This window comes from Notechis scutatus, chromosome 3 (genome assembly GCF_049901735.1).
Source record: "Notechis scutatus isolate UNSWTSFEM ecotype Mainland chromosome 3, rNotScu1.2, whole genome shotgun sequence".
Taxonomy (NCBI): Eukaryota; Metazoa; Chordata; class Lepidosauria; order Squamata; family Elapidae; genus Notechis; species Notechis scutatus.
Genome location: NC_142011.1, coordinates 119124338 through 119136809, shown reverse-complemented (window position 1 = coordinate 119136809; position 12472 = coordinate 119124338). Strand labels below are relative to the sequence as shown.

The following is a 12472-nucleotide window of genomic DNA, read 5'->3' as shown; positions in this document are numbered from 1 at the left end:
GAATGCAATGCAACAAATGCAATGTATTCTATGAAAAGTTATAGCCAAATAACCAGAAAAAGGAAGCACAACTTGCTTAGGCTTATATCAGGTAGCTTTCCTTCTTCTGATTGTTGTCAATGAGCCAATCAGATCACAGTAGGATTCAGTTTCTGATGTCATGTATTGAAGCTGAGAGGAGGATATTTGTCAATGTGTTATGTGATTGCTGTCAAGTTGGTTGGGGTTTTTTTGTGTTCTTTCATTTAGTGAGCTTGTAAAATGTAACAAAATTAAAGTAATGGTGCAAAGAGTTACTGGTCGCCCAGAAAGCAATGTAAAATAGTATTAAGTGAAGAAAGCTATAGTTATAAAGAAATTCGAAGAAAAATTGGTGGAAACTTAACTAAAGGTGGCATTTCTAAGTTTTTTTTTTTTTTTAAAACAAGTTTTATTAATTTTTAAAACACACAAATTATCATTATTCATTACGTTTAAACCTTTTTCCATTGTAAATTTAACAAGTCAGATAAATTATGATTCTGTTTTAAACCATTTCCATATAATATGCCAAAACCTCTTATTCAATTTCTCTTTACTTCTCTTTACTCTTATTCAATATCATTATTATTATTTCATCTGATTCTTTCTGACTTAGTTACCATTATTCTCATTCTATATTTCTACAAGTTTTTACCAATTCTCCCCCAAAAAAGACATATACACACAACACACAAAACATAAAAAAATCTTTTTGGAAAGTAACTTGGGCCCAGGTATCTCTCTCTTCATGGACTTCAATTATATTCATGCTCATCTTACATATCATTACTTATTTTATTTACCATTCTAAACCTTCTATATTAACTTCTCCACATATTTCACACTTCTTAATTCTACCTTAATTAATCATCTTAGTTTAAATCATTATATTTGTATCTTTTGTCCATTTTTTATCATCCTTTGTCTCATCCCTTATGAAAAAAAAGAAAATCAGTTTCTCCTGAAATCATTAATCAGAGTATGATGCCTTTCTATCTCCCCTAAGTTAATCAAATTAATCTTTAAAATAATATCTAATACCCAATCAGATTTTGCTTGGTACATTCTATCTAACTAATACATCCAACACAATTAAGTGCATAATTAGACAATAAATCCAAATATTAAAAAGAAATACTATAATAAAATTTTATAATAACCTCAATACCATAATTTTATTAAACTCTTTAATTAAAACAATATTCTAAACCTCTCCTATTATTAAGTTTTAAAGCCAATCATTTTTAAACATTTTAACATTTTAATCTCTTATCAACTCTTAAACCATTGCAATACTACCATCTCATCTTATGTACCTTGCAAAATCTTTTTTTTTTTAAAAAAAAATTATACTTTATCCATTATCCATAAAAATTCCTTTTTCCATTTAATTTCAAAACATTGTAGCTTTTCTCCACCTTTTCCCTTTCTTTCTTTTCCCAACAAACCTTTCTACCCCCTTCTTCTAGCCTCTGCCTTACCGGCTTCCCTTCTCTGTCGTATTTCTTTTCCCCTTTGTTTACAATCATCATATTGGTTTTGCACTTTATTTTTCCCTTTCTTAAATGTTTTTTTGGATCTTAAGTCCTTAAATCCTTTAGTTTTCTTCTTTTCTCTTCTCTTCTTTTCTTTCTCTCTTCCTTTTTTCTGGATCAAATTCTGAGATTCATTAAAGATGGCTCCTTCCTTTCTTTCTTGTTCCTCTGCTGTCTTCATCTGTTGTAATTTTTGTTGATAATTAGTAAGCGCCATTTCTAAGAAAAGGAAAGCTTCTTCCACACCATCTTTACCATTTTTTTTGCTTGTTCATATTCTTTTCTTAGTTCCTCAACAGAAAGAGCCATTATAAATCTTTTCTTTTCTTTTCTCCTTCTTTCTTCTTACAACAACCAGAATATTCAAAAGAAAATAAAAAAGATAAAACAGTCCCAAAGTTATCAATCAGTCCAAACCAAGGCAGAGTTCTCACTTTCTCCTTCTGGGGTAATATCAATCAAAGAGAAAGAAAGTCCAAATCTGTTTAAAATCTTATTACAATATATTCTAGTCTTCAAATCCTTAAGGCATCTGCTCCAACAAATCTTAGCATACAAATATTTTCTTCTTAATCCTCTCTCTTCCCACTCATCGCTTAAAAACCAATTTCCACCTAAAAATAGGTTTCTTAATATCCAGTTATTTATTCCGTAGGAAAAGAGGGAAAGCTATCCTTTCAGCACCTTCAAGCAGCCGCTTTTTTCCTCTTCTGGCAGGTATTATTCAGAGAATCATACTTTTCAGGAATTTTATTAAATATGTCTTAGAGTCCTAGGAGCCAAGAAAACTTTCTCCTCTCAATCACTTTCTCCACTTCCTCCTGCGCATTCTTACCCGGCTGCCAGCTTCTTTGTGGCGGCCATTACGGACCGCCGCTGCACCGTCCTGGGAAAAGGGAGTTCTGCCGGCCAGGGAGGGAGTCTGCAGCACCCCAAACCCTTCTCCGGATCCCCCTACTTCAGCTGCCCCTGCTTCCGGTTTGTCGGCTTCGCGAGCGGCAGGGATTTGCGGCTGCGCGATCCCTGCCGCGCTAGCCGCTTTTGGGGCTCCGACCCAGCCGGGCATTTCTAAGTTTTTAAAGACGTATAAGGAGACTCAGTCATTACAAAACCACACTGGTAAAGGCAGGAAAAGGTGCACAACAGCAAGTGATAGAAGAATTAAGAGACTGTGCCTATGTGACGGAAGAAAATCATCTGGGTACATACAAGATGAAATGGCGCAATGCAATATGAAGTTGAGTGCAAGGACTGTTCAGCACAGACTGCAGGAATTTGGCCTAAAATCTAGAATTCCACGAAAAAGCCACTTTTATCTCTCAAACAAAGGTTGAAAAGACTAAACTGGGCTAAAACATGTCACCTGAACAGAGGAACAATGAGACAGTGTTATTTGAATGATGAGCCCAAGATCTCCCTGTTTGGTAGGGATGGCATAAAATACGTAAGGAGAAGAATCTGAGAATATTTGCATCTTGATTGCATTACATGTAATGTGAAACACCCAGTCAGTGTTATGATCTGGAGTTGTATGACATCAAAAGGTGTTGGGAGTATTTGATTAATGGGAATACAAATGGCCAAAAATTCATTAATGAAATACTTGAACCCAACTGAAGTTTTCCGCACATGATCTTTTCCGAGCATTTATATTTCAACAGGATTTAGCTCCATGTCATGTTGCTGCTGTGTGCAAAAAGTGGTTTCAAGATAATCCTATTCCACTGCTGGAATAGCCTGGGAATAGCCCAGACCTTAACCCAATTGAAAATCTATGGAGCTGACTAAAAAAACTTGTTAGTCAGAAGCAACCCAGCAATAAAACCCAGTTAACAGAAGCAATCATTCAATCTTGGTATCACATAATAACAGCTGCAAAACTCAAAGACTTGGTTTACGCCATGGGAAGACGTTGTAAGGTCGTAATTCATGCTAAAGGTTACCCAACTAAGTATTAACTGACATGATGGTAATTTTTGTATATCTTGTTTTTTTCTATGGAGATAATTTTTGTATATCTCATTTTTTCTATGTGTTTCACTTTTCTTCTTTAGAACTGCTATTCTAATAGCAAATCCTTCATAAAAGTTATTGCATTACATTCTTGATTAAATTATCTTTTCATTGATAATTTTATGGTCCTACTCCAAAAAAAGTGATATTATTAGCCAACAAATCTCAAAAATACACTGTTCCCAAAAGGTTTCCACAATTTTGGCCACTACTGTATTTTCCCATTAACCCTCTCAACAAATTTTCTATACCACACTTTCTCAATACATATTATAAACAATTTTCTTGTATTATGGCTTAATGACAGCTTTTTTCTATTTTATCTTTTGAATTTCCTGCTTTTTGTTTACAAATCACAGTGTTTACTATATACTATATACTCACTATTTTGTTCAGTAATTAATTTAATTCTTTATACTTCTTATGGTAATGTAAAAGTTATAGATGCTGGAAGGGGTTAAATTGTGTTAATCATACAACTTTTTGTTTACAAATCACAGTGTTTACTATATACTATATACTCACTATTTTGTTCAGGAATTAATTTAAGTCTTTATGATAATGTAAAGGTTATAGATGCTGGAAGGGGTTACATACAACCAATTTTAATAAAACATAAAAGAGAATGTATTTACAAGATATAACAAGATCCTTTACTCATAAATTACCTCTGCAAGTTTTTTAAATTACCTCTCTGCAAGTTTTTTTTTTTAAATTAATGCTTACATTTCAGCAAATTCTTCACAAGATTAGCTAACATTAGCCTCAAACCCATTTTGGGCTTTAACTATATAAATATATCTTTCTCTTGCATTTACATATCACCAGAATTGAAAGACTCCAGATGGTTTATAATATTAAAGCACCAAAACTTTAATTGGACAAAACAATGCATAATAAGGCAAAACTTTGTCAACAAAGATACCACAAATGAGCTAACCTACAGAATACAGAAACCTATTTCTTCCAAGGGAATGAAATTTAGGAAAGTTACGATTGCTTCAGTGTTACCGGACTGTTGCAGTCATATTTTTAATGTTCGATGACCATTTCCAGGCCACTCATCCACTCCCTCCCCACCCTTCTCAGCTGCAGCCATTACTAAGAAGAGAAGGGAGAGAGGAAGGAAGGAAGGGCTCTTGCCACCCACTCAGGCAGCAATTAGAGACTCATGTCAAACTTCCTATTACATTCTCAGGATAAATCCCAAACTTTCTGGGCCAATCAGTCTGATGGGAGAACTAATCAAATAAATCATCTTTCTCTATGAAAGGGGGCAGTACTACCAATCCAGAAAGCAATCAGAAGGCACTCTTAACTACTGATGGTAAAATCCTTCATTCCCTCATCACATTTTATCCTGAAACAAAAATCAAGTCTAACATGCATTCCTTGTTATGTGTCAAGTCTTCAAATAATTTGGGTTAGGTTCATGATTGCCAAACTCTTGAGGTATCTGGACACCACATTGCTCCTAAGTAGACTGAAGTCCCAAAGAATAAGAGGATTCACTGCCAACCTGGAAATAAGACCAGTTCTATCAGTAACAGGCTTTTGGAAGATAGTTAAAGTAGGCTTTTGGCTGGTCAATATGATGTTGCCAAGGTTGTATTCTTATATTTACACTGCAATGCGAATATTGCAACTGTTGCATAATTGTTGTGAACTGCCAAGAGTTTCAAGAGGTAGAGACAAAATAACTAAGCAAGTAGGTAAGTAAATCCCTTAGTGATTTCCCACATGGGATAGTATTTGGGATTTTGTGAGGGACGGTCTTTTACATCTTTATTTTACCAAATATATATACTTGTTTCCAACTTTCACATCCACAGACGATCTTCCTCATTATTCTCCTTCTAATATGACTAGATTTTTTAAAATTCCTTGACAATGAATAAAACAAATCAGTTTTATCACATATGAAATAAATTAATCATGAGCAATTTGTCAGCAAATTAACTGCAGTATAAGCTGTACTTACTCGTCTGGAAGGATGGGATATTCATTCAAGGTAAGCTTTCCCTGTATTCCATGACACAGTTCTGGGGGTATATCTACTGGCTATTGAGGAGTAAGAAAATCCTGATTAACTTAACCAAAATAGGTCTAATGACAATTATGCAGTTGAGACCTACTTTATTTCATACATCTAACAAATATGACAAGACATACCTCTTTTTCATTAGACTTATACTGTTCAAGAATGAAGTCATGAAGCTGATGATGTTTTCCAACAAAAAGGATATCACCACCAAGACTATTTCGTCTGTCTAGAAAATAAAATAAAGTAATAATACTTCATTATGAAATGTCTAAAAGGAGTAAGACACAGCAAAAGTAACACACAGCTTACTATATGTATTTGCAATACAATACAAAACACCATTTAGAATGTTGTAAGACATTTGTCTTGTTGATGTGTGCCTAGTTTACAGTGTAGTTCAATTACATTATGCTCTGGGAGGAGAAAAGCATTTACTATTATTAAAAGCAATGTCTGCTTCTTAATCACTGAGATTCCACAAAGTAGATTCTGTCAAAGAGGTGCATTATTAACATTTTAAAAACAAATCCAAAAGTATGGGAATCATTTGCAAGGACTTCTGATAGGAGTTATGTGACTTGTATACCACTTTTCAAAAGGAAATTTTATACTACTTTTATTCAGGAGAAACTTAATATATTTCTCCTGGATTCTCCATCACGTGTGATTGCTTGTCAGTCTGAATAACAACTGTTTGTCAATCTGAATAATGTAATAAAAGATACTTGGATGCTTGTCAGAATTCTTAAAGACCAGGTCCATATTCTGCTGTTTTTCTTCATTGGCTAAATATTTGACATGAAGAGGGTAATACTACATTCCACAATTCTGCATACAGATTTTATCATTATTTGCCACTGAAGGGTGAATATAAATAGTTTGCATGTCATACAAAACTGACAAATTGCATTTTTATGTTGAATTTGTGTCAGGCACAAAGAATCAGGACCATATGTTAAGTTCCAGTTAAGATGATTTATTGCTTAAGCTAATATAGAAGAATCTAGTCAAGTAATAGTCAGCACTAAATTGGTGCTGGATAAGAGTCAATGGAATTCAAAGAGCGCTGGGCTTGGAATGTTTGTGGACACCTAACAATTCTAGGCTGAGTCCACTCGACCCCAGCCCCGACTCTGCCTCTTCTTCTCTTACAATTTGTATAATTATTGTATTAAATTATTGTATTAAATATGCATAAATAACTTAAGTCCCCTCAGCACTGGAGTTGAGTATTTAATATAAACTTGATTATTCTAACAAAAAGAATATTCAACGTAAAATGTAATGTGGGTAGGGTGGTGAGATATTTTTATACTACAGATAATTAAAAGGACCAAGATTGGAATAGTAGAAGATGGCACAAATATTTACTGCCTAATTACTTGAGAATGAAACAGAAATTAAGGTATTTATATAGAGTTATCACTACCAAAATGTTCTGTTAGCAAAACCATTTAATAATCTTGTAATTCTTACTTTCTTCAGAAGTGAGGTTGGGATACACTTGTGCCAAAGCAGCCCTCAAACGGCGTTCATCAACAAAAGGCAACAGAGCAACCCCTAGGAAAACAAGCAATTAGAACTTACATTTATTTCTAACAATATCAAGGAGAAAGTTTAAAATATACTTGGGCAAGTCATAACACTGGATTTCAAGAAGAGATAATTAAGTATATATTTAGCTCTTCCACCAAAATCAGGGATTTGAAAGATTTCTTTTAAGGTCATTGACTTTCCCTGAAGGTGGGGAAAGAAGGAAAAGAAAATGCATGCACTTACCCACTTCTGTTAATTTTACACTTACTGTATATCCACCATTTCCCTTCCCAAAAATGCTAGAAAAATTTTCAATATTTTTTTTAAGAGCTGTGGTGGCATTGTGGTTAGAATGCAGTACTGCAGGTTAATTCAACTGCTCATTCCAGGAATTTGATTCTCACCAGCTCAAGGTTGACTCAGCCTTCCATCCTTCTAAGCTCAATAAAATGAGGACCCAGATTATTAGGGGAAATATGCTGACACTGTAAACCGCTTAGAGAGGGCTGTAAAGCACTGTGAAGCAGTATATAAGTACTATTGCTATTAATGGAACTAAATGGCATTTATCGCTGTAACAGACTTTTAAAAAGTTTTTGTCTTATGTGAATAGTCTATAAAGCTAAAGAAAAAAATAACATACAATCTAAGCAAATGTAACAAATGTTCAGTTCAATTTGGAGCCATCTTAAACCACATTTCCCTACAAAGAACAAACCTCTTGAGTTTGGATTATGGTCATGACTGAAGTTAAGATGGATGATAATACACATAATAAAGTGCAAAAGGACACCTTGCACTTGTACCTATTACAGATACTGAATTTCTAAACATTCTAATAAAAATACAAAGTAATTACAAAATCAAGTAAGTTATTTTAGAGTGACATTCAAAAGATTAATTTATCAATGGAGGAGCATTACAGCCAAGCACAATTCCTGGCTTTCTCCAGGAAAATGGGTTGTGAAGAGCCAAAATGCAACTGAGGAAGAGGACAGCTGTGCAGGTAGAGTCCTCTTGCATGACCCTAGGCAGAACATATAAAACACTTTTTCTATTATAAAAACTATTTAAGAAGCTTATTATTAAGTATCTTCAATAATAAATAGTTAATCAATTTTATTTTAGTCACAACAATAAAATTCCATCTAAATACTGCTCAAATTACTATGTATCACAGCTCATTTAATCTTTATCAGTTGTTATTTAAAAAAAAACTCATTAAGGAAAACAGCACATAAAAATCAGTTTAATGTTAGCAAACCTGGAAATGGAACAAAGTCCTGTTTTCTTAAAATTATTCCCAAGACTAACCATACAATATTGATTTCATGATGAAATAGTTACCTTGCCAAGCATATTTTTTCCCATTCAGATCAATAGCAAAGTCCTCAGGATAGAAGTCAATTATACTTGAATCCTGTTTTAATAAAATATTATTACAGTGATTAGAAATCTGCAGTGTGTTGGATGAAGCTACTTATTTTTTTCTGAAATGTAATTCAAAGAGCTTTTTTTTTTTTTTAAAAAAAAGGAGTTTACAAACTATTCCAAAACAACTATTTAAATTTAAAAAGTACATTTTCAAGGTGTAAAATTTAGACTTTTTAACTTTAAGCCCAGAATCAGAACCATTAAACTAGGTGCAAAAGCATATGTATGCAATCCCCAAACTCTTGCTTCCTATGTTCCACACTCTCTTCCTCCTCCCAAATTCCCAGCCTGCTTCATGATACAATAAAATAAACCTTCTAAGTGCTTGATAATTGGGGCACAGTAGTATACAATTGAACTCACAAAAGTAGTACCTGTGGAACATACCTACAAAAGCATGCAAATAGCAGGGATAAGGCTGGTTTTTGTTTCTCAGTAGGAAAATGCTGAGAAACTCAGAGCTTGATCCAAAGACAGCTCAACTTTCAATTCTTCTTATCCATTCAAAGCAAGAGGGAGGGCATGATCAATGAGAGAACATGCCTGTTGGCTAGTTACTCCTCTTTCACTTTCATTCTATTCAAGCCTAATCATCCTTTCAACCATGAGCCAGAGACTGAAAAATCATGCATCTTTCTTGCCCCCTACAGTCAAAACAGAATCTCTTTTTCCAGCCAGGAACTGGCACAGAAACCATTAAAATTCAATAGCTGAGGCATGAATGTTAATGTGATTAAAATTCATTTTTACATCCTTCTCACTGGTTTCTATCAAATGTTCCAACAAAATTTCCATTACACAACCAAAATTTTCTTCCCTTGATTTAACCACTATAGACTTCATAAACAAAGTTCTTCTTTAAAAATTCAAATATTTAAAAAGTGGAGATAAAACTGATGATATTTCCCTTCTTCCCTCAGCTAGAGCTGATATTCTGGATGGCGTCATTAATTATGTGCTGATGTCAAATACAACCACAAAAAGACAACAGTTAATTAGCTACCAGTAAACCCTGTAAAGTTAAATGAAAGCCTATGGCAAGCTTTTCTCTGTCACACTCATTTTGCTTATAAAAAAATAGTACAAAAACATATTTTCAAGGGTGGTTAAATAGAAATAAAATCAAGGTATCATTATGAGAATAAATCCATATAATTTAAAGAGTAGTCAGGGTAGGAAACCATTTATTTTACTGGATAGTGGAGAAATAAATTGTTTCGTACAGTTCTTTAAATGTGCCAGGCATTTTGTGAATATCTACTGAACCACAAATGCTATTTTATATTGGAAAACATTTTATACTGATCCTCCTCACACTTTTTCAGAACTCTAAAAGGTCCGTCCCAAATATCGCCTACTGTGGCCAAAAGCCTTTCAAGCAGTTGCAGCAATTCAATGAATTATTTTATCATTAACCATAACATTCCCTTGTGGGCATAATTTCATTGTTGGAATCTAATATAGATCAAATTAAATTTGGAATGAACTGAAATATTTAAAACCACACAAGTTCTGACTGAAAGAGTAGTGGTATAGCAGTTAAATAAATAATATCTCTGTTTTTCAGACAACCAGTGAAGTAGTTGAGGGAATATTAACATAAATATTCAAACAAATAAAGTCCCTTTAATTTTCTTACTGGATCAGTCATAAGTTTCCGCCATGTTAGTGGGAGGAAATTACCACTGGCAGCTGGGAAGACTCCCATCAGTTGTTCCAGAGGTCTGAACTGTAAAAAGAAAAGTAGATAGTAGTAACTGTTTTAAATTTTTAAATCTTCAGTTACTAAGATGAATTATAAACAGAAGTAATAAATCTTACTGGTTTGGTTCCTTTCTCAAAATCTGAGAACATGTCTGCAATACCTTCAAAATCTGAAGCAAATGGTGCATAGTGGAAAGGATAATACCATTTCCAGGAAGCGCATCCCTAGTTTGGAAAATGAAAGAAGAATTTAAATAAAAAAAGATTCAGGAATCTTCTTTCTTCATTTAACTATTAAATAATGGTAAACCTTAATTAATCTAGTTGTATTTTTAAAGAGGAAGGCATAAGCAACCAACTACTTACATTTAAAAAAAATTATTGGGTTACTGATATTAAATGATATATAAAATGGTAGCTGTAAACCTTTGCTCTCCCTAGCAAGTTATTTTACATTATTATCACCATAATGAAAACCCAATACAGAATACTAACTGTAATAAGTCTAAAAATATGTATGCTCAAAAATAAGCTTTAAAGTTCTTATCAACATGGCAAATGGGTAAAATTACACTTGACAATTTCAAACAATTAAAATGTATATAGATAGCTCTGTTATACTAAAATGTAAATGTTATTTATCCTATATTTATATAACATAATTAAATACCTTCTAAGAAGAATTATTTTGCCAATTTGTCAAAATACCTTAAGACTGCCTCTATTAGAGTCAGGTAATCAGTTCTTGGGAGAGAATTTTAGTTATAGATGAATTAACAGAACCACTTTGTTTCTGCACTCTGCACTATGTTTTTATTCAAATCGTTCCCCCTCATTGGAACTGACACACATATTATTTTATTGTATCTGGCCATATGGCTGTAATAAACAATTTGATTTGCTGCATAGATCAATTTATTAAGATGATCAAAAGCGGTGATTGAGCTGGCATTACATGTTTGCAATGGAAATATCAATATATAAAGGCAAAGACTACTGACTCCATGTAATATTTTTGACCACCATGCAGTAGTAGTTTGTCATTGCCAAGTAAGGTGGAAGTTTGATGATAGAAAATCCTCTGTAATAAACCTTGGGGGAATAAAAATAAAATTCCAAAAGTTAATACCTGATAATAGTATCGGAGAACCCAGCAAAGCCCTTCCACATAAGACTGTACAACTTTACGCCGAAACTTTTTATCGTTGATATCAACATCAAATTTGTTCTTGTAATAACGTTGTTTCCAGCCAGCTTCCCATAACCTTCATAAAAACAATAGTGAATCTACATAATGTGCAATTCAGTTTATCAAATGGTTTCAAACAAAAGAGTAGAACAGACTTTACTAACAGCAGTGTGGTTGAAATCATGCTCCCATGTAATTGTATCAGATGACTTTAGCCCTTGGATTATGACAGCACTAGAATTTCTATTCTCAAGAGATGCAATAGTAAAGTGAGATGTCATGTGACTGTATCACTTAATGATGGCAAACCTGGCAGTCCCTGTTTGCCGTCATAATCTCAGGACTGCCCAAGTCATTAAGCAGGAAGAGGTGGGAGTCCCAGACAAGAAGGGGAGGGGGTGTAGGTAGGTGCTAAGGAAGTGCTGAAATTTAAGACCACAGGGGGGTGGGGGTATTGTGGGTATACTCACACTACAGAGTGTAAGGGTATGGGGCAGCTATTGAGTATGAGCTCTTTCATACTTTGTAGTGTGGCTTTTCAGGAGAAAAAGTGGTGGGAGAGACATATGAGAGCCACTTGCAACCTTCCCTGTTGACCTTTCCATTGACTATGTTTGTGGGAAGCTGGCAGGGAAGGTTGCAAATAATAATTGGGCAACTACAGGATGCTGCAGCCTTACCAAACACCCAAATCATGATCATGTGACCAAAGGGGTGGTGCGATGCTGGAACTTCATGGACTGGTTATAAATACTATTTGTTCATCACCATGGTAATTTTGAACACGTGCTGACCTAGTGGTCATAATTCAAGGACTACATGTAAATTACTACTTAAATGGACTCTTTTACCTGTTTCCCCTAAATTCATCCATCTATGATTAGTGTTGCAATCTGTACTACTACAGCAACTCATACCCCATAACCCTGAGAGGGTAGACCAGATAAAGAAATAGGCTCCACAGAAAACTAAAAACTATTTTTATTTAGATTGGTC

The 12472-nt window shown here is 34.0% G+C and overlaps 1 protein-coding gene across 1 annotated transcript in view; it reads right to left on the bottom strand.

Moving 5' to 3' along the window:
- The window catches only part of XRN2 (5'-3' exoribonuclease 2), a 75458-nt gene that overhangs the window by 28025 nt on the left and 34961 nt on the right, over positions 1–12472 (bottom strand). Inside the window, exons 17-23 of the mRNA XM_026672532.2 lie at positions 11417–11552; positions 10405–10512; positions 10223–10312; positions 8497–8569; positions 7090–7173; positions 5742–5839; positions 5551–5630 (exon numbers count right to left, since the gene is read on the bottom strand). Of these exons, the coding sequence (XP_026528317.1) occupies positions 5551–5630; positions 5742–5839; positions 7090–7173; positions 8497–8569; positions 10223–10312; positions 10405–10512; positions 11417–11552 (669 nt within the window). The remainder of the gene's footprint in view (positions 1–5550; positions 5631–5741; positions 5840–7089; positions 7174–8496; positions 8570–10222; positions 10313–10404; positions 10513–11416; positions 11553–12472) is intronic.